Source organism: Phyllostomus discolor, chromosome 8 (genome assembly GCF_004126475.2).
Source record: "Phyllostomus discolor isolate MPI-MPIP mPhyDis1 chromosome 8, mPhyDis1.pri.v3, whole genome shotgun sequence".
NCBI lineage: Eukaryota > Metazoa > Chordata > Mammalia > Chiroptera > Phyllostomidae > Phyllostomus > Phyllostomus discolor.
Genome location: NC_040910.2, coordinates 61670730 through 61692712, shown reverse-complemented (window position 1 = coordinate 61692712; position 21983 = coordinate 61670730). Strand labels below are relative to the sequence as shown.

The following is a 21983-nucleotide window of genomic DNA, read 5'->3' as shown; positions in this document are numbered from 1 at the left end:
GCTGAAAGACCCCTCCTTAGATGCCCAACCCACAGGGGCGGGGTATGTGTCAGATCCCTTCCTCTAGGTCAGAAGGGCTGGGGCAATGTCACCCCTACCCCATGGCCCTCCACCCCAGCCTGCCTCTTCCACCTCTGGAGCCTGCCAGTGTTCCAGGACACCTACTCCCTGCTCCCTGCCCCACCAGGTGCTTCTCACTCAGTTTGTCCAATCAGATTCATCCCTTTCCCCTGCCTGCCCCAGTGATGGCCCCCCACCCTCCCCCTCCCTCCCTCCCTCAACCTCCCCCCAGCCCCTCAGCTTCTTCTCCTGCCTTCACCCCACCTACTTCACTCTGTGCCACCAGGGATCATCTCCTCCCCCCAATCCTCAGGCGCAGCTCCTCACCGCCTCCCGCCCATCCTCTCCATCCTTTCAAAATCACAGCTTTGTTCCTACCACTTACTTCTCAGGAACCACCCCCCACCCCCCATCCCTGGAGCCCATGGCTCCCTGGGGAAAAATCCTTTCTAAGCATTTGAGGCTCTTAACAACTGGTCCTGGGCCCTCCCATCTGGCACCTGTGCTCCAGCCACCCTGACCTGTTAGTGTTTTCTCACACATACCCAGCACTTGGGTTCCTCCAAGCTTTTGCAGATGCCTCCTCCTCTGGGTGCTCCATCCCTACCCATGTTCACTTCCTGCTTCCTGGCCTATTGCAGAGGGCTTGTCACCTGAGGATTCCCTGACTTCCTCCCCACCCCACCCCCACATTGCCCACCTGGGCAGAGTAGCTTTCCCCTAAGGGCTCTGAGGCCAAGGGTTGAATCATAACTGTTTGCTTGCACATTTTACCTTCCCTGCCAGACTGGGAGCTACCCAAGGGTAGACAATGGGTTTGAATCATTTCCCACTCCCAGGTATCACCTAGTTTGGATCTGGGCCCAGAGGAGATGTTCTGTGAACATTTGTGAATGAATGAATGAATGAATGAATGAATGAATGAGTGAGGAAGGAGAAAAGAAAGAGAGGGGGACAAAATCCCAAAAAGATCCCTGAAGGAGTTCAGGCACTGTTGAATCCAGCTTCCCTCCCCTACCACCTTCACCCCCACCTGCTGTGCAAATGAGAGAACTCAGGAACACAAAGGGCATAACTTGTCTGGACACACAACCAGAACAAAGTCCAAGCCCAGGGCCCCATGGCAGGATTCCGGAGCCACCAGAATCCAGCATTCAGAGGGTGGGTGGTGAGCCCCTCCTGACAAGTTCTGGGCTTGGATAGGCTGGCTGTGATGCCTAGGGGACCCAACCCTCCTGGGAGGGACAGATGAGGAGTCACAGCCACATAATAGCACAGAATGCCTGAGTCAGGAGATTCTGGCTGCATTTATTCAGCCTATTCCAGGCTCTAGGCGTGGGCACCACCTCTTAGCATGGCTGGCTCAGGTCACCTGCCTGAGTGTTTGTGCTGAACTCCAAGAAAGAACAACCTGTCCTTTATGATGGCAGCAGAGGTGGGGCATTGCCACTTAAAGAAAATACCCTGAATGTGCCAACTCCATAGTGAACAGTCCCCCAACAGTGAGGGCCTGGGGACTGGGCAGGGGGCTCGTGTGGGTCTAGGAACTTCCCCACTGGGCTCCACACTGGCACCACACCCACATCCAGCTGAGGGCCCATCTCCTTTCCTCCAAGACTTCCCTCCCTATAGCCAATGCCAAGTCCAGCCACTGGGCTTTGTGATCAGGGGAACTGCACCACCTCATCGCTGAGCCTTATCTAACCCGCCCTCCTTGTGGGCAGGAGAGGATGCTCCTAAAAGCACCCATCTGCCCATGTTCCTCCTTGCTCACATCCTGCTGTGGCCCTCTATCCCCTGCAGTCAGGATCACCCGCTGTAACTGCCCATTCACAGCCCTCTGCCCACTTGGCCACATCACCCCACCAAGTTCACCCCCACTTCTGGGCCTCTGTGTGTGCTGTTCCCTTCTCCTACAACACCCTTTTCTCCTTCCTAAACCCAGGGGCTCATGCCCACTCCTGTCAACTCTGTGGGTGTCTGGGTCCCCAAAACTTCAGGGTAACATCCTCCATGGCACCAACAACTCTGTAACCTGTGTCTGTCCTGCCTCCCTATCTACGACCCTGGGCCCAGGGGAGCCTGGGGCACAGTGGTGCCCAGCACAGGTCAATGCATGGCAGGCTCTGCTGGGGCTTGCTGACTGATTGAATGAAGCTTTCCCAAGCTGGCCACTGGAAATGCCACCCTGAGGGCTGATCAAGATGCGCCCCACTCTCTATCCAGGCCTGGCCATTCATGGGAGCCAGTCCACATGTCAATGTCACGGTGGGGAGCAGAAGAAAAGCTCACAGAACTGGGTTTGAGTCCAGCTCTCCAATCCCTTACTCTGCAACCCTGGGTAGGATGATTCTCTGAAGCTGTTTTCTCCTCTGTAAAAATTTTCTGGGGACACCCATAGGCCAAAAATTCAAACTTCACCCTACACTTCACACCGTACACAAAGTTAAATCAAAATAGATCACAGATTTGGAGGACTTCTCATCAAGATGGTGGCATAGATAAACACAGGTCACCTCTTTGCACAACCACATCAAAAGTTACAATTAAAATATAAAACAACCATTACTCAGAACTGTCAGAAATAGAGTCGAATGGAATTCAACTATGGAATTAAAGAAACCACACCCATCCAGACTGGTAGGAAGGATGGAGATATGGAACAGGCTGGTCCCACATCCATGTGTGGTGGATAAAAATTCAGAAGGGATATCTTGGGAGTGAGGAGTTCCAGCCTCATACCAGGCCCCCCAGACCAGGGTTCCAGTGTCAGGAAGATAAGTTCCCATAACTTCTATCTGCAAAAACCGGTAGGGATTGAGTCAGTGGAAGAAATTTCTGAGGTCCCGAGCAGTTTCTCTTAAAGAACCTACACATGGAGTTACTCAGACTTACTCCCTTTGAGCTCCAGCAATGGGGTAGCAGCTTGAAAGGCACCAGTGGCATTCAGGGAAGAACTGAAGAGGCTGGCATCAAAGCAAGAGCTGGGTGCAAGATTTCTCCTGGACAGAAAGGTGGGCAAAAACTATTGTCCCTTTTCTGAAACTTCCCACCACAGAGCCACAGAGCTGGCAAGCTGGTGCCATATCTGAGACTCCATCAACCTAGCACTGTTTGCCTCACCCTGGAGATCCCTAGAGACCCAGTCCCACCCAATTTAACACTGTTAACAGTGGCTTTTGCATACGAATGGCTGGTCTTGGCTTATGCTTCACAACTTACTAAATCCTTTCAAACAAGCAACAGCCAGCTTCAGTGAGCCCCCAGCTCCCTTACCTCCTGCTAAGTGGCTTCAGGCACTGTATTAGCAGCAGCTAGCCTAGATTCACAGCTTGACTTCACATGGGAATCACCAAGCCCAGCACAAGTAACAGCCATCTCAGATAACTTTATAACTCAGGCAGGGTGGCCCCAGGCAAAACATAGGTGGAAGTTGACCTTGGCTGGCACCACCCAGGAAACCCCAGGGCCTGCTCACCCAGTGGACAGCTACAGAGCATGTCAGAGCACCACCACCCTGAACCTTCACAGCTGATTCTCCATGGAGGGCAGAGGTTGGTAGTGAGTGTTCACAGCCAATCCCTGCAGCTGATTGGCCTGGGTAAGTCCCTCCCATTGATCTGCCAACAGCAGCCAAGGCTCAACTACAAGAGGAGGGTGTATTCAGCCCACATGAAAGGTACAGTTTGAGCCTCTGGCTTGGGTGAAAGGGGAGCCTGTTCCATAGGACTCTACAGGACACCTACTACATTAGGCCCCACTACCAAGACAGAGAGTCATAGCCATTCTACCTAATACATAGAAACAAACACAGGGAGGCTGCCAAAATAAGGAGACAAAGAAACATGGCCCAAATGAAAGAACAGATCAAAACTCCAGAAAAAGAGCTAAACAAAATGAAGATAAGCTATCTATCAGGTGCAGAGTCCAAAACACTGGTTATAAGCATGCTCAAGGAATTTAGTGAGGAACTCAATGGCATAAAAAAGGTCCAATCAGGCCCTGGATGGTGTGGCTCAGTGGACTAAGTGCTGGCCTATGAACCAAAGGTTGTGGGTTTGATTCCCAGTCAAGACACATGCCTGGGTCTGGGCCAGATCCTCAGGTGCAAGAGGATTGATGTTTTTCTCCCTTTCTTTCTCCTTCCCTTTCCCTCTCCCTAAAAATAAATAAAATCTAAAAAATAACAAAACAAAACAATACAGTCAGGAATGGAGGATACACTAATTGAAATAAAGAACAATTTACAGGGAAACAACAGTAGAGTGGATGAAGCCAAGAATCAGATCAATGATTTGGAACATAAGGAAGCAAAACAACCAATCAGAACAACATGAGGATAAAGGAGTAAAAAAATAAACAAACAAAAGTTGTGTAAGAAACCCTGGTACAACTTCAAGCATTCAAAAATTCGCATCATAGGGGTGCCAGAAGAAGAAGAGAAAGAGCAAGAAATTGGAAATCTATTTGAAAAAATTATGAAAGGAAACTCTGATTTGGTGAAGGAAATAAACATGCAAGTCCAGGAAGCACAGAGTCCCAAACAAGATGGATGCAAAGAGGCCCACTCCAAGACACATCATAATTGAAATGCCAAAGGTTAAAGATAAGGAGAGAATCTTAAAAGCAGCAAGAAAAAAGCAGTTGGTTACCTACAGGGAAGTTCTCATAAGACTGTCAGCTGATTTCTCAAAGAAAGTTTGCATGCTAGAAGGGATTGGTAAGAAATATTCAAAGTCATGAAAAGCAGGGACCTATTGCCAAGATTAGGTCCATCCAGCAAAGACATTATTTAGAATTGAAGGGCGGATAAAGAGATTCTTCAACAAGAAAAAAACAAAAGGAGTTCATCATCACCAAACCATTATTATATGAAACACTAAAGAGACTTATTTAAGAAAAAGAAGATCAAAACTATGAACAATAAAATGGCAATAAATACATATCTATCAACAATTGAATCTAAAAAACAAACTAAGAAAACAACAAAAACAAAGACAGAATCATGGATACAGAGAGTGTTTTGATGGTTCCTAGATGGGAGGTGGTGTGGGGTAATGGGTAAAGAGCTGAGGGAATTAAGAAGTACAAATAGGTAGTTACAGAATAACCATGGGGTTGTACAGTACAGAGAATATAGGAAAATGGAGTAGCCAAAGAACTTATACACACGACCCATGGACATGAACAATGGTGTGGAGATATCCGGAGGGAGTGAGAATGCTGGGTGGAGGGGGACAAAGGGAGGAAAATTGGAACAGCTGTAATAGCATCAACAACAAAATATAATTTAAATAAAGATCACAGATTTAAATACAAAACTCTCAAACTTTTAGGAAAAAAAACAGTAGAAAATCTTTGAGACCTAGGGCAAGGCAGAGTTTTTACCCATTTCTTAAAAAAAAAATTTTTTTTTAGAGAGAGGGGAAATGAGGGAGAAAGAAAGGGAGAGAAACATTGATGTGAGGGAGAAACATCAATCGGTTATCTCTCCTACACTCCCCAACAAATTAGACCTCATCAAAATTCAAACCTTTTGCTCTGTGTAATATGCCTATGAAAAGGATGAAAAGAAGAGATACAGAAATTACTTTCATAAAATTGCAGGATACATAATCAAGATCCAAAAATCAGTTGTGTGTCTGTATACTAATAATATAAACTATAAGAAAGAGAAATTAAGAAAACAATCCCATTTACAATTGTAACAAAAAGAATAAAATGCCTAAAAATAAATTTAACTGAGGAAGTAAAACATCTGTGTATTGAAAACTTATAAGACACTGATAAAAGAATTTGAAGAAGACACGAATAAATGGAAAGATATTCTGTGCTCAGGGATTAGAAGGATTCATATTCTTAAAGTGTCAATAATACCCAAAGCAATCTAAAGATTTAATGTGATCCCTATCAAAATTCTAAAATATCTGTTGGAACCTTAAAATACCCCCAAATAGCCAATGCAATCTTAAGAAAGATAAACAAAGCTGGAAGACATCACATTTCCTGATTTCAAACTGCATTCCAAAGCTATAGTAATCAAAACAGTATAGTATTGGCACAAAAGTAGATACATAAATAGATGGGAAAGAATAGAGAGCCCAGAAATAAATTTATGCATATATATAGTGCATTATTTTATGACTAAGGAGCCATGACTATACAGTAGGGAAGGGACAGCTTCTTCAGTAAGTGGTGTTGAGAAAACTGGATATCCACATGCGAAAGAATGAAACTGGACCCCTATCTTACACCACTCACAAACATCAGCTCAAAATGGATTAAAGGTTTGAACATAAGACCTGAAAACCCCTAGAAGAACACATGGGGCTAAGTTCCTTGACATCAGTTTTAGCAATGATTTTTTGGGTTTGACACCAAAAGCAAAAGCAAAAAGGAGTAAGTGGGACTACATCAAATTAAAAAGCTTCTGCACAGCAAAGGAAACTGTCAAGAAAATGAAATGGCAACCTACAGATTGGGAAAAAATATTTGCAACACATGTCTGAGAAAGGGATAATATCCAAAAACATATGAAGAACTCATACAACTCAATAGCTATGTGTATATATATATATATGATTTTAAAAATGAGCAGAGGAACTAAGCAGACATTTTTCCAAAGGAAACACCCAAATGGTCAAAAAGTATGTAAGAAAGTGCTCAACATCACTAATCATCAGGATGCAAATAAAAACCACAATGAACTATCACCTTGTGCCTCTTAGAATGGCTGTCATCAAAAAGACAAGAGATGACATGCATTGGATGTGGACAATAAGGAACCCTGTGCACTGTGGGTGAGAATGTAAATTGGTGCAGCCACTATGAAAAACAGGGAGGTTTCTCAAAAAAAATACATATATGGAACTATTACATGATCCAACAATCCCACCTCCAGGTTATATATTTTTAGGAAGTGAAATCACCACCTCTAAGAGATATCTGCACTCCCGTGTTCATTATTCACAATAGCCAAGATATGGAGACAACCCAACTGTTCATCCACAGATAAATGAATAAAAAAGATTATATATACACATATTTATAATGTGTATATATATGTTTATACAACAGAATATTACTCATCCATGAGAAAGATAGACATTTTGACATTTGAAACAACATGGATGGACTTAGAGGGTATTATGCAAAGTTAAATAAGTCAGAGAAAGACAATTACTGTATGATATTACTTATACTGGCCAAACTCATAGAAACAAAGACTAGAATGGTAGTTATCAGGGACTAGGGACTCAGGGGAAGGGGGGAGATGTCAGCCAAAGGGTACAAACTTCCAGTTAAAAGATGAGTAGGTTCTGCCCCAGCTGGTGTGGCTCACTGGACTGAGAACCAAAGGGTTGCTGGTTTGATTCGCAGTCAGGGCACATGACTGGGTTGCAGGCCAGGGTCCCCAGTAGGGAGCACCCAAGAGGCAACCACGCATTGATGTTTCTCTCCCTCTCCTTCTCTTTCCCTCACCCTCTCTAAAAATAAATAAATAAAATCTTAAAAAAAGAAAGATGAGTGAGTTCTAGGGAGCTAATGTACACCATAGTGATTACAGTTAATATTATACAGTTGACCCCTGAACAAACATGGGTTTGAAATTATAGATGGGCTTTTTCCAATAAATACTTTAAAAGTGTTTCCCTTATGATTTTGAATAACATTTTCTTTTCTCCAGCTTATGTTATTGTAAGAATAGAGTATATAACACATATAACATGTAAAATATGTATCAATCGGCTGTTTATGTTATCAGTAGGGCTTCTGGTCACAGTAGGCTATTAGTAGTTAAGTCTGGGGGGGATTGAAAATTATATGCAGATTTTCAGCCACACAGGGGGTTTCCATGCCTCTAACCCCCACATTGTTCAAAAGTCAGCTGTATTATATACCTGAAGAAAAGAGAGAGAAAGGAAAGCCACAGACCAGAAGAAACTATCTGCAGACCACACACCCAACAAAGGCCTTGTACCATATAAGCATTCTCAAAATTCAACAATAAATACCAAAAAATCCAATCTGGAAAATGAGCAAAACATATGAACAGGCATTTCACTGAAGAGTAAATACAGATGGCCAATAAGCACATAAAAATATGTTCCATGTCATTAGTCATTAAGAAGATGCAAATTAACACCACAATAAGAGACACCTACCAGGATGGCTAAAATAAAACAATAGTGGCAATGCAACATGTTGGCAAGGACATGGAGAAACTGAATCAGTCATGCATTGTTGGTGGGAATGTAAAACCTATGCAATATATATGCGAATGTTCATAGCAGCCTTATTCATAATAGTCCCAAGCTAGAAACCCAAATCTCCTTCATCAGATGAAACGGTTGAACGAAGTGTGATCCATGCACACCATGGAGTACCAGTCAGCCACAGAAAGGAACAAGATGTCAATCAAACCACACAACCACCTGGATGAATCCCAGAGATGGAAAGCAGGCCAGTGGCTGCAAGGAGCTAGGAATGGAGGTGCGGTATGGCTGAACAGAGGGAAAGCTTGGTGGTGACAGAACAGCTCTGCATCTTGACTGTGGTGGTGGTGGTTACACAAATCCGCACATGATGAGATTGCATATATCTAGATGCACACATAGACACGAACACATGTGAACTGCTGAGATCTGAGCAAGCTGTGGATCACAGCAACATCAACATTCTCACTATGATGTTATTGTACTGTAGTCGTACAAGATGATACCATGAGGGAAGCTGTGTAAAGGCTGCATGCAAGCTCTTTGTTTTGTTTTGTTTTGGTTTGGTTTTTTGACAACTGTGAATCTGTAATTCTGGGCAGGTAACTATGGAATTTGGAGGCCTGGAGCCCTGTCACCCCTGAGAGCCAGAGCTCCATCATGAGCCAGAGGCCCTGATACTGTGTAAGAACAGAAGAGGCAGAGGCCCTAGGGTCCTCTCCTGGGTCCCTAGGGGCAGAGACTGTAAACCAGGCTTCAGAACCCCCACGACAGCGATGCCCACAGCACCTGCTGAAGAGGATGCCGCTCTGCCACCCATACCTGGGGGGAGTGCTGGGCTCCAATGGGGCTGTGCTCAGGGGCCTGTTCTCTGGGGCCACTATGTTCAGGCACAATGTAATGCCCCCTGGGGCCAGGGTAGACTGCAGGACTGGAGACAGGGGTGACTGATGGGGACCCCAGGAGTCCTGGGGCTGGAAGGCAGCAGTCACTGCTCAGGGCAGTGGACCCAGGTGTGGCCTGGCAGGCAGGGGAGTGGCAGTGAGGGTCCTGAGGGAGCAGGGTTTGCAGTCCTCAGCAGCACAGAGCACAAAGCAACAGCATCCAGGACAAGTGTCAGGGGATGTGGGACAGAGGGAAGGGCTGGGCAGGTGCCTGGCTGACTGGTTGTGGCACACAGTGGGGTCTGGGATGTTTGGTCAGGTTTAATGGGCTTTGTTGCCCCTCCCCTGGCAGCCTGCTTTCAGATGTGGTCCCCACACCTCCCATAACCGGGGTCCCAAGCCCCAGGGAGGCGGGCCAGGGAGCTGGGCCTGGTCCAGCCCACAGCTGCCTTCACTAGCTCTCACTGCTGCATGTGTGGCACTGCTCATCAAGCAGGACCAGCCCTGGGGAGGGGACCCCTCCCAACAGGGAGCAGGGTTCCTCACTAGAACTAGGTACCAGCTCTGTCCACATGAATCTCTGAGAAGGCTCCTAAGGTTGGGTCAGAAACCTAGCCCTGCTTGGAGACTCTGGGCCTAATACCCCAACTCCACTTCCACAACCAGATAGCTGGGCATCTCCCGGGACTTCCCATTCCACTTAGGAGGCAGCGCAGGTAGGGTGGGACCAGGATTCCCACTAGCCCGGGGGACAGGGGCTGTGCCAAGTCTGTTCACTTGCTGGCGGACCCCAAGAGGAATACTGTCCCTCTCTGGGCGCAGTGTTCCGGGAACACTTGGACTTCGGTCCCTGAGCTTTACACCTGTCCGCCACCTAGGACTGGGTGCAGCGAAGTGAAGGAGGCAGGTCTGGAACCGCCGGTGGCGTGAATCAGTTTCCGGCCCCGCCCCGGGGCCGCACGTGACCTCAGGTGGCGGCGGGTGGGCGGGGCGGCATTTAGTCACCGGCCTGCTGCAGCCTGCACGCATCGTTCCTCCCTCCCGGCTTCCTCGCCTGCCCTGCGACAGCTCGGTAAGCTCGCCACGGCCCGCACCCCAGGGTCCTGGCGCCCTCTTCCCCACAGCGCCGCCGCACCTCCCCCACCCCGCTCCCCCCCAGATCCCCCCCCCCCTCAGCCACCTCCCGGCAGGCCCCCAGGGTTGACCATCCAGGCGCCCAGGGACTTCCCGGAAGCCCTGGAATGCAGGCAGGGCCCGTGTCCATCGGATTTCAGTCTCCTGCCTCCCACTACTGGAAACTTCTGGGAAGTTGCCCGCCAGCCCTGGTTTCCCCAGAAGTAGCCTAGAACTTCAGGCAGCCCCAGAAATCTGGGATGTGAGTGCCCTGTCCACACAGATACCGGACACTGGCCCGGGATGTGACCCCTTCTCCTTCAGCCCGGTCTCGTGTCCCAGCCCTGTCTGTGCTCTGCCTAACTCTACGTATGTCCTGTTTCTCCTTCAGGCTCCTTACTGGCGAGGAGCAGAAGCAGCCCCAAGGCCCCGGAGTGCACTGTGTCCCAGTCTCATTGGAGTTAGGACCCAGACCTTGCTGACTGCCTGTCTCCTGACCACCCCGGCAGAGGTGCTGCACAGGTGGCACCATGGCCTTCTCCCAGGTGCAGTGTCTGGACAACAGCCACGTCAACTGGCGCTCCAGCGAGTCCAAGCCTGAGTTCTTCTACAGTGAGGAGCAGCGCCTGGCACTGGAGGCCCTGGTGGCTCATGGCCGAGAGGCCTTCTATGAGGTGCTGAACCGAGAAAACATCCGAGACTTCCTCTCAGAGCTGGAGCTCAAGCGCATCCTGGAGACCATCGAGGTGTATGACCCAGGCTCTCAGGACCCTCGGGGCTCAGGTTGCCCCCTGGGGCCTGAGGACAATGGATTCCGGGATGGTGAGGAGGCCAGTGGGGCAGGAAGAGTCCCAACTGAGGCAGAGCCACCACCCTCCCTGGAGTACTGGCCCCAGAAGTCAGACCGCTCCATCCCACAGCTGGACCTGGGCTGGCCTGACACCATCGCCTACCGCGGTGTGACCCGGGCTAGTGTCTACATGCAGCCCCCCCTTGACGGGCAGGCCCACATCAAAGAGGTGGTGCGCAAGATGATCAGCCAGGCCCAGAAGGTGAGTGAGCCACTGGTGGGAGCCCCTGGAGAGGAAGCTGGCCCCCCAGCACCTCCCACCCCGGTGAACACTCCCTCCAAGTCCAGCACAGAGAGTCCCCATAGTCCACCGCAGGTCTCCTGTCTGCCTTCCTTCCTGCTCCCAGGGGGTTCCTCATTCTTTGCAGAGGGATAGGATGCCTGGGTCCTCTGGCAGGTAACAGTGGGCTGCCGCATCTCAAAGGGCCCTTGTGCCTTGTTGTGTGTGTGTGTGGGTGGTGGTGGGGGGTGCTTTCTGATTTCCAGAGGCCTGGTGAGCAGGTTTCCTAGAAGAAGGTGCTGCAGTGGGGTGGGGTGGGGTGGGGTAGGAAGGCATTATGTGGCTTTCTCTCACTGTCCCTGGGATGGTTCTGATTCACCCCCAAGAAGCGAGGATCTCATACATACCATGAGCTCTCCAAAGTTGCTTTTGTTGGGCAGGGGAGGTGTCATGGAGACTGAGAAGTCGCCTGAGGCTAGCCTGGAGGCCCGAGTCCAAATGAGCCTGTTTTCTGGGGGTGCTGGGCAAGGGGAACCAGTTGCTCATCCTCTTGGAGCCTTTTCATGTGCTTTGCAATGGCAGAACCTTTCAGCCAGGGATGTGGGGGTAGGGATAGCTTGGTCTTCAGGAGTGGGAGCAGAGTGAGTTCAGCCACAGGCTATCCACTTGGATTGAATGCCACACTGGAAGGGACCTTGAGCATTGTCTGGACCTCCCCTTCCCAACCCCTGCCGAGCTGTACAGTGTCCCTGGTGGGGGTAGCTGTACTCAGTTGACACACTGACACATATTCTGAAAAGAGGAGCTCAGAACCTGCAGACAGCCAGGCTGCTGCTGGACAGTCATGACCTTGAGTGGATACTTCTTGCTGTGGGAAGTGCCTTTGTCATGGGTTTAAAGTACATCCTGGCATGATTGATGAAGCCTGCCTAGTGAGCCGTGTTGAGAAGGATTCTGAGGTCAAGTCTGGGCCCAGTAGAGAGCAGTGAGTGACTAGCAATGTCTATCCTGGCTGAGGTTGTGGGCAAGGTGTTTCTAGTGGAATCTAGACCTTTCACTGTTCCAGGCCCAGAGAGGGGCAGCAAATTTCTCAAGACCTTAACGCTGGCTTTGGGGACGATGCTGGCTGACAGACAGGGCTTGGGAGAGCTTTTGGGCAAAGAAACCAAAAGTGGATCAAGGATTGAGGAGGTGGCCACAGCTTGGGTTTCCAGAAATGCGGAGTTTCTGTGTCCAGGGGGCTGGCCAGGTCTGAGAGCCTGTGTCCGGCTTTCAGCCTGTCCCAGGCAACTTCAGGGCTTCGGGTTTCTGGTCTGTGGGATGGCGGTGAAGAGGATAAAAGCTGCGTCTTTGGCTGTTATGAAGATAGAATCAGGTGACTGGAGTGAGGAAGAGTGGGAGGAAGAGGAGGAGAAGTGGGGGAGAAAGGAGCCTTCAGTTTTTGGGCCGAGTAACCTGCCCCTCGCCTACTGTGGTCTCAGGAGGTATTGCTGACGTGGGGCCTGACCTGAGGCCATGGAACCCAATCCCCTGGGAGGGCCTGTCAGGATCCATTATCTAGCCTCAACCCCCTTTTTAAAATTGGGAAAACAGAGGCCAAGGAAACTTGAACTGCTGTGCCAGGGTTCCCCCTCCTCTTCCTACTCCTCCCCACCGGGAGTAGAAAGGAGGCAGACATCAGATCCCAGCTTGGCATGGGGACAGCCAGAGTCTAATCTCCCCTAGACAGAAAGACATATAGCCTGTCCTGGTGATGGGGCCAGATAGGGGTGCCTGGGGCTAGGCTGGGCCCTCAGGGCAGCCTCCCCATGTCTCTATGGCCAGGGATGAGACCCAGCCACCCCTCGGGCCTTCTGTAACTTTATTTGCTCCCATAAAAGCCCCACAAGGTTACAAGTGTCACCTTCTAAGGAAGAAGTCCATCTCAGGTTTGAACCCCACTCTGTGTGATACCACAGTTGGTACGGCATTGCCCCCTACTGTCACCTCGCTAAGAATGGGCCTCCTTGCAGAGACTGACGCCCTTTCAGACAGTAGGGTGCCTTGGAGGCCACAGAAGAGGGGTCTCAGAGGCTTTGAGGACAAGCACTTCATCCTCCAGATGGCGACACTGAGGTACAGAGAAGGCAGGGATTTGTTCTCACCCCACCACACCGTGCTGCACCAGCCCCTGCCTTCCAGCCCGTCTGTGTCCCTGTCACATCCACCCTGGGACTCGGGGCCAACAGGGTTGTGCACTTGAGCCACCTGCAATAACAATAGCTGCTGCTTATTGAGTTCGAGGCACTTGATAATCTCAGGTAATGCTAGCTCCCCATTTTTCAGATGTAGAAACTGAGGCTCTTCAAGGTCACCTAGCTACTTCTTGGGGGGAAGGGTGGGAACCAGGCCTGTGTTTTCCTCAGCCTCCAGGACAGGGCAGAGAGGGGCAGCTCACCCCAGCTCCTACAACCCCCCCATCTCCCCGGCTCCAGCTCTGTCTCCAGTGGCTTCCTAGGCCCACAGGGCTGGGCAGGGACACTGACGGATGCTGACAAATGCTGACGGAGCCCTTTGCCTGGCTGCCTGCCTGTGAACTCTTCCTGCTGTCTGTCTTCTCATGAATCATTTCTTTTCCCCTCTCCCCTAATTCCTCCTCTCAGCCCCAGAACCAGTGCAGGCCTAGAATGGGGATCCCATTGTCGGAACACCGGACCCCCTCCCATTGGGCCCTTGGCCTGGGGCTGCTGCCACTGAGGCAGGGCAGTCTGGCCCGCCACCTGCTCAGCCAAGCCTGTCATCAACATGGCAGGCAGATCCTGGGGCAGGGACCTGGGAAACCATTCCTGTCAGGGCTGCCACCAGATCCCTGCATTCCCCAAAGACTAGAGTAGAACTAATAGGCCACCGTATAAGAAGCCAAGAGTGCTGGTGTCAGGTCCCTGCTCTGCCTCCACCATGGCGTGACCAGGCACATGCCCTAGCTCCTCTCCAAGCCCCAGTCCTCCTATCTATAAAATGGATACAGGCACTGGAGGCTGCTAATGTCCCTTCAGCTCCGACACCTTGTTGCCCTGTGATTCCAGGCTCCTCAGGGGTTTGGGGGCCAGGCAGGGCAGGGATGGGTGGCCCTGGGTCTCAGCGAACTCCACTGGCTAAGTGGCTTTCAGCAGGCAGCTTGTGCTCCGAGACAGCTTCCAGCCTCAGTGGGTTCTGACTTTCCAAGATGGATGGTTATCTGCCCACCCATCCCCCTAACCCCGGAGCCAGGGATTTATTTGGGAAAAACCCCGCTATGGGGTTTCAGCTGCATTCCAGAGGCTGGGCCTGTAGCATCTTGCCCAGAAGGGACGATCCCCAAGCCCCAGCCTCACTCGGCTGCAGCCTCTGGGAGACGGGGAGAGACAGGACTGGTCGGGAGGGGCCCGGGTAGGAGTGCCCCTCGCCCCCCCACAACATGGGACCAGGCCCCTGGTAGGACCCCTTCCCAGCCTGGCAGCCTGTGTAGAGGTCCCAGGGATAGGGGCAAGGCCCATGCCAATGAGGAAACTGAGGGGGAATGAGTGGCTATGGCTAGACTAGAACTGGACTTCATGCCAGGCAGGTCAGGGCTTAGGAACAGGGACCCAGAGGCAGGGCCACCCAGCAAGAAGGGACAGGAACTAGGTTTCTCAATGCCTGATTAAGCCCAGATCCTTTCTCCCACCACCACACATGGAAGTCCTGGCAGATGGCTTAGCTGCGGGAGAATCAAAGCATGTACTGCGGCACTTATTAAATACCAGCTATGTGCCAGGTAGAGTGGGTGCTTGACCTACACTGTAATCCTCCCAGCAACTCCATAGGTGTGCAGATGAGGAAACTGAGGCCTGGTGGGGCAGACAGGGCAAATAACCCACCATAGAGCTGATGGTTGAAGGAGCTGGGCCCCAAGCCCAGGCCAGCAGGCCCCTCTCCCTCTCCCTAGGGAAGTAGCATCTTGGCTATTCTTTCTGAGCCCAGCTTTCCTGGGAGCACTGGGACCTTGCTGCCTTTCCCCAGCTCAACTCAGGACAGTAAGAGCAATTTCATTGGTCTTCTTGTCCCCCTCAGACTCCTAAACGCTGGCTGTCCATGAGGGGGCAGCGTCCTGGGACTGCTGAGGAGAGGGTGGCGGGGACCACAGCCACCACTGATCCCTGCAGACCAGGAGGGAAGGCTCTCACTGTCACTGAGCTGGGCAACACCAGGACAGCTTAAACACCTCAGGAGGCCCCAAGGTGGTCCGATCTGCTGTCCCAGGGGCACACAGTAGGTTCAGGAAGCTGCTTCCTGCTTCTTCTGGCAATTCCCAGCCCAGGGCCCAGGGCCCTCACCTGCCAGGTGGGGAACCATCTGATAACAACATCCCATGTTGGCTCCTGTCTTCTGCAAAGGTTTCCTCCCCATTGGCATTTGCCTCTTACTTCAGAGGTGGGAGAGACAGGAGTGGCTCTGCCAAGAGGGAGGGCCAGCACCCCTGGGCTGGGCGTACCCCTGACTTCCCAGCTCTCGGGCAGGCAGCCTCACCCCTGCAGCCTTGCCCTCCCTCAATCCTGTGGGGCGGCACCTGTCGTCACGCTCCTGTCGCAGATGAGGATGCCGAGGCCCAGAGCAGGCCAGGGCCTGCTGCAGGTCACACCAGGCTCCTCAGCATGGCCAGCCTGCCTGCACTGGGCTCCACAGAGCCCCAGACTCCCTGGTCTGATGGGCTCACTCTGAAGCCAGGGTCCTCCCACTGGGCCAGAAGTAGGGAGCTGGTACTCTCAGAGGTCCCTGGCCCACCTGCCCAACTCAGCCACTTCCTTGCTCCATAATCTTAGGCCTCAGTTTCTTCATCCATAAAATGGGGATTGGGCACTTGCCTTGAGGAAGTATCAGTGGTGAGCGCCCACCGGATGCTGAGTGCACCAGACCACACCCTATAACCTGGCAGGCCCTGGCCTGGGTGGGCTGCACCAGCCTCTTTGGTAAGGGCCATGTGATCCCCAGGGTCAGCCACCTTCGCAGGTTAAATGCCATGTGGGGCGGTGGGAAGACCGGCTGGCATGTCACACAGACCCGGGCTTGAGCCTCAGCTCTGCTGTTATCTAGCCAGGCCACCCTGAGACAGTGGCATAGCCTCTCAGACCCTCCACTCCTTCCTCTTTGGTGCCATGGTGATGATGCCATTGCCTCGGAGTTGTGGTGAGATTTCGGTGGAAGAAAGGGCGTCTGAAAGCATTTGGTGTGGGATCTGGCGAGGGGTTGGCATTCGGTAAACACCAGTTCTCTTCCCTCCTTCCCTCTCCCTCTATCCTCACCCCTCTCCTGACTGCCACTCTCTGGGAGAAGTCTGGGTGGAGAAGTGGTGAGCTCCCCGTCTGGGAGGAGTTCAAGCAGGGGCTTAGATGAGTGCAGTAGAGGGGATGTGGGCATCTGGTGGCTCAGGGGGCCTTAGCCCTGCCTTGGGTCGCAGTGTGACTTTGGGCCAGTCTTTTCTAGGCTGTTCTTCCCAGAGAATCAGGATGCTCAATGGCTCCACAGTGTCTGTCACTCTTGGACCCTGGAGAAGCTAACATCTTAAATGCTTTTGAACATATGATTCTGCAATTTTCCAGTCTGAAAATCCTCAGCTTGTGCCATTTGCTGACAACTGTGGGGGCCTCACTGGCTGGACCCTGAACCTACAGGCCTGGAAGCTCAGAGGACTGTGAGGCCCCTTGGGGCTGGCAGGGACAGGGAGCAGCTCACCCTCTGGTCTTGCCCACTGGCACAGCCCCGGTCACTGAGTGGCCTTCTCCATACTGCCAGCTCTGTGTCTGCAGCGTTCTTTGAGTCGCGCTGAGTGGGTGATGTGCCTGTGTAGAGGCTGGAGATGCAGGGCCAGCCTGGTCACTGAGCTGAGCCGAGCCTCCCAGTCAGAGGGCTCTGGGTGGGACAAGCATGTGCTTCTTGACCCCATCCTGCTTCAGCCATTGGTTGTTCTGGAGGCCCCAGCCCTCTTTCATTGCCCTGATGAGGCTTCTGTCTTAACAGTGCGGAGAGTGAGGAAGGTGCCAGAAGTGGAGTGTTGGAGGTGAGAGACTGCAGGCCATTTACTCCAAATCCCAATGTTCCTGAGAAGAGAAACTGAGGCTGCAAGTGGGGAAGTGCCCAGCCATAGGCCACCCAGGGAAGGAGTGGCGAATCTGGAGGCACCTGCCTTCAGGGCAGTGCTGATGGCCAGGGCTTTATTTCAGGACCTGGGTGGCTCTGGGAGATGATGGGTGAAGTCACAGCTACAATAGACACAGGCGGAGAGGGCAGCCCTGGAACAGGAGGCCCTGGTGCCCGCTCACAGTGACTGCCCCGGAAAGTGTGAGTGGCTGTCACTGCCCCCCTTTGGTCCTGTACAGTGTTCACGAGCTGGTGCGGCCTGTCCCAGCATTTGTCACTGCAATCAGACTTGCTTCCTGTCTACCTGGAAGGTGGGACTCAACTGGGGGCAGGTCTTTAGAGCCAGGGCACAGGCGGACTGGTGTGGGGAGCCCCAGGAGTCAGAGGGTACTGCCCACAGTGGGTCCAGGGCTCCCAGGAAGCATCCTCAATGCCTGGGGATCCTTCCTGGCTTTTCAGACAGCAGGTCCACATCGAGAACATGGGACTGAGGCCCTGCGGCCAGGTCTGCCCCAGCCCTCCTGCTGGAGCAGCCGCAGCAGCCCCGGAGCCTCCGCCTCGTCTGCACTCTGTAGGTGACTGCAGGGCAGGCCTGCTGGGGGCGAACCCTGGGCTATCTAACACGGCCCCTCTTTCACCTTTGGCTTTGAAAGCTCTTTTCACCAGGCATGGAATCTAGGTTAATAGTTTCCCCATTTAGAACCTTAAAGGTGCTGCTCCCGGGTCCTCTGGCTTGCGTTGATTCTGAGGAGAAACCTGCTTGCCTTTGTTCCTCGATATGTAATGAATGGTCTTCTCCCCTCGGGCTGCTTTTAAGGTTTTCTCTTCATCACTGATTTTAAGTGATGTGGTTATGATGTGCTCTGGTATAGTTTTCTTTGTCTCTTCTGCTTGGAGTTCATTGAACTTCCTGGGCTTGTGTATGTATAGTTCTCATCAAATGTGGCAATGCTTTGTGGCCATTATTTTTTTCAATGTTTTCTGTCTCCCTGCCCCCCCCAGCCCCACCCTATGCTTTGGTGTCTTCTGAGACTGTAATTATGCTTATATTAGACCTTCGAAGTTGACCCATAGCTCCCTGAAGCTCTAATCCTGGTCTTTCAATCCCTTTCTCTGCGCGTCATTTTGGGTCGGTTCTCTTGATGTCTTTAAGTTCACTGGGCTTCTCTCCGTAGTGTCTAATCTGTTATTAATCCCATCCTGGGTATTCTTCATCTTAAATATTGAGTTGTTTCACCTCTTGTGGTTCAATTTGGAGTTTTTAAAAAGATATCTCCCCTGTCTCTAAGTAACTTTTTGAACATATAGAATACAATTATAACTCTTTTCATGTCTGTAGTTGTCAGTTCTAACATCTGTATCCATTTGGGGTTAGTTTTGATAGACAGTTTTTTCCTCATGAGGGTCATTATTTTTCTGTTTATTTTTGTGTCTCATAATTTTTTATTGGATAGCAGATAATTTTATGTTGTGGAGTGCTTAAGTTCGATTTTTTTCCCTTAAGTACTTCAGAGCTTTGTTCTGGGATGCAGAGAAGTTGCTTGGAAACAGTGTAACACTTTGGGGCTTGCTGTTAAGCTCTGTTTAGGTGGGGCCAGCACAGTGCAGTGGTGGGGGTGGCAGGGTGGGAGTCCCACACTGCAGATGAAGTCCATCCGGCCCACTGCTTGTTTCCGTGAGGCATAGGATGCAGACAATTACGCTTGTTCCTGTGCTGTCTCCAGCTGCTGTCTGCTTCAGCAGGCTGAAACATTTACCTCTGGCCTTTACAGAAAAAGTCTGGCAGCCCCTGTCAGGCCTGTGTGCCCACTCCTTGGGCAATGTCCTTCTGAGGCTGTCCCACAGGCCCTGTGGGGACATGGACAGCCCTGCCTCTATGTGAGCCAGCTCCTGGGGTTCCCTCCCAGGCATGTGCTGCACAGTCACCAGCTGCAGGCTCTCAGGAACCCACTGCCATCTCTGGCACTTACTCTGCGTGGCCCTTGCCTGTCCAGTACATGCCCTGCAAATTCTAAGCGAACTCTGTCTGCTCAGCTCAGGGACATGCCCAGACTCCAAAGCTCCCTCACGCCATGGCTGGAGGGAGTGGGGGCAGCCCTGCTGCTTGCCTCACTGGTCACCTCCTCTCAGGGAGCCCTGTGCCTGCTGTGCTGCCTATGGGCTTGCTGTCACAGATTTTGCCTGTTTTTTTATTGTTAGGTAGGAGGGTAGTGCAGGCTCTGTTCTGCTGTCTGGCTGGAAGCAGAAGCTGAATCCTGTAGTTGATGGCCATTGTCTCAACCCTCAGCACCTCCTGCAGCTTGCCCTGTGCCAGGCCCATGGGGTGCTACCTTCCACCAGACTTCTGGCTGGCACAGAGGGGAGCAGAAGATGATGGGTGGTGATCCCGGGCTGTCCACTCCAGAGGGTGCTGTGGGTCTGGTGGGACAGTCTCAGGTTGGCGTGATGAGGAGGACACAGGAGAGTGGCAGCCACTGCCTACTGAATGGGCTCAGGCTCTGCATTAGCAGCCGAGTGGGGTGGGCACTGTTGTCACCTTATGAAAGAACTGAGGCACTCGCCTGAGGTCCTCACAGATCTTCCCAGAAGGACAATCTGGAGCCCACACTGCCACCCTGGCAAGGCACAGGGATTTGGGGGCCTGTTGGCTGGGACGGTCTTGGGCAGCGCACCGACCTTCCCCATTTCATAGATGATGAAACTGAAACTCAGAGAGGGACGTGGCTCTCCCAGCGCTATACCAAGGCCGGGAGCCTATGGGTCCAACCCTGGTCCTGCTCTGTCCTTGCCAGGGGTCAGACTGTGCTCAGCCCCAGGGCTAATGTGGGGTATTCACTCCAGTGCCCCCAGGCCATGCCCCCAGTGCTGGCAGCAGGCTTCAGGCCATGTCTGTTGGGGGTGGTGGCCACAGGTGGGGGCTGCTGCTCTACAGTGACTCAGATACTGCCCTCCTTGCTTGAGTTGCCCCTCCTCCTCCTGTAACCACCCAGGCGGTGGAGGTGCCCATGGTGGGGCATTGGGGCCTGGGCCAGACACCCGTGTCTACCCTCACATTGGCTCCAGGGGAGACCTGGGGTTGGTCCCCTCCCCTCTGGGCCATAGTGTCAGCATCTCTCAAGTGGAAGTGGATGTCTGCCCACTCCAAGGATACGTAAGGGATCCTGAAACTGTCAGGAGATGGGTGGAGCATTATGGGAAACCTGAGAACAATCCTAGCGTCATGCCCAGCAGAAGGGGGTGGGCATTCAGACCCAATAGAGGGCAGAAAGCAGATCCATAGGTTGGCAGACATGTGGCCAAGGGAAGGGAGGGGTGCGAGCTGCTGGGGGCACATACTTTGGGAGTTTGCACATATTGCACAGCTCCTACCCCTGCCCTGGCCCCACGAGACACGAGGAGGCATTTGAGCACAAGGAGCACTCACGCCCAGCGCTAACCCCAATCCCTGTGATGCCCCTTCCACCATAGCCCTGGCACAGCCCCCCCCGCCGAGCATCCTCCAGCCTCTACCCTCCACCCTGCTGTTCTTTGGGAACCTGTATGTTGTCCATGGTGTTTGGCCCCTTCCTGTTCTGCAGCTGCATCTTTGAGAGGAGGCTTTCCAGTGACTAAGACTTGTGGGCCACCAGGCTCCCTCCTTCGCTCAGGACCTGGCCTGTGTGACCTGCCCGTCAGCCCCACGGCGGCCAGACCTAGAACATGGAGCGCATTCACGCCTGCTGTCTCCTTCCCCTCGGAACACTGCCAATCCCAGTGGTCACAGGAGTGAGCTTTGGACCCAGGACCCAGGTCAACCTCCTCTGTTCCTGTGAAGTGTTCTCACACACACCGGGGCGGGGCAGGCTCCCATCTCAGCCTGCCCTCTGTCTTTCCTATGACTCTGGCCTGGCCTTGCCCAGGCCCTCCAGGGAAACACACGGGCTGGGCCATCAGAGCAACTGGTGCTTACCCCTGTGCGGGGCCAGTAGCCTGGGGTGTGGGAGCTGACAGACCAAGTGAGCCAGGCTAGCACCCCCACTGGCAGGTGGCAAACGAAGGGTCTTATCCTTAGCTGGGTCCAGACAGGCTTTGCCTTGGACCAACTCAGACTGTCACAGGCAGGGTCGTGGCAGCCCTTCTGTGCCTCAGTCTCCTCCTCTGTGAGATGGGAGTGACTTGTAGCATGTCTGTGAGGACTGAATAGGCAGTGGTTGTTGGGTTCATTAGAAACCCTCATGCAGTCCAAGGCCTGGCGCTAGCTGTGGTCTTTAGGGCAGAAGGTGCTCCAGGTTGGGGTGTGGGACCCTGGGCTCAAGTCTCAAGCCTCTAGCCCCAGCATCCCCACGTGTGGAATGCAGCAAGGCGTGCAGGACTCAGCGGTGGGAGGACCTCTGGGCTCTGGCTATGAGCACGCTGTGGGGCCTCCGTGGGAGTGCCAAGACCCCCTCCACTCACAGCCTTCGCTGGCACCTGGTACAGGCCCTTCTCTGACCTCCCCTTGTACCAAGCTGAGTGTCTGGAGAGAG

General features: G+C 52.3%; 2 protein-coding genes across 3 annotated transcripts in view; one reads left to right on the top strand and one right to left on the bottom strand.

The window, feature by feature from the left end:
• The window catches only part of SLC5A10 (solute carrier family 5 member 10), a 69752-nt gene that overhangs the window by 13631 nt on the left and 34138 nt on the right, over nucleotides 1–21983 (bottom strand). The window lies entirely within an intron of this gene.
• The window catches only part of FAM83G (family with sequence similarity 83 member G), a 28672-nt gene continuing 16836 nt past the window's right edge, over nucleotides 10148–21983 (top strand). Inside the window, exons 1-2 of the mRNA XM_036032891.1 lie at nucleotides 10148–10232; nucleotides 10665–11325. Coding sequence (XP_035888784.1) covers nucleotides 10804–11325 — 522 coding nt within the window. The 5' untranslated portion in view covers nucleotides 10148–10232; nucleotides 10665–10803. The remainder of the gene's footprint in view (nucleotides 10233–10664; nucleotides 11326–21983) is intronic.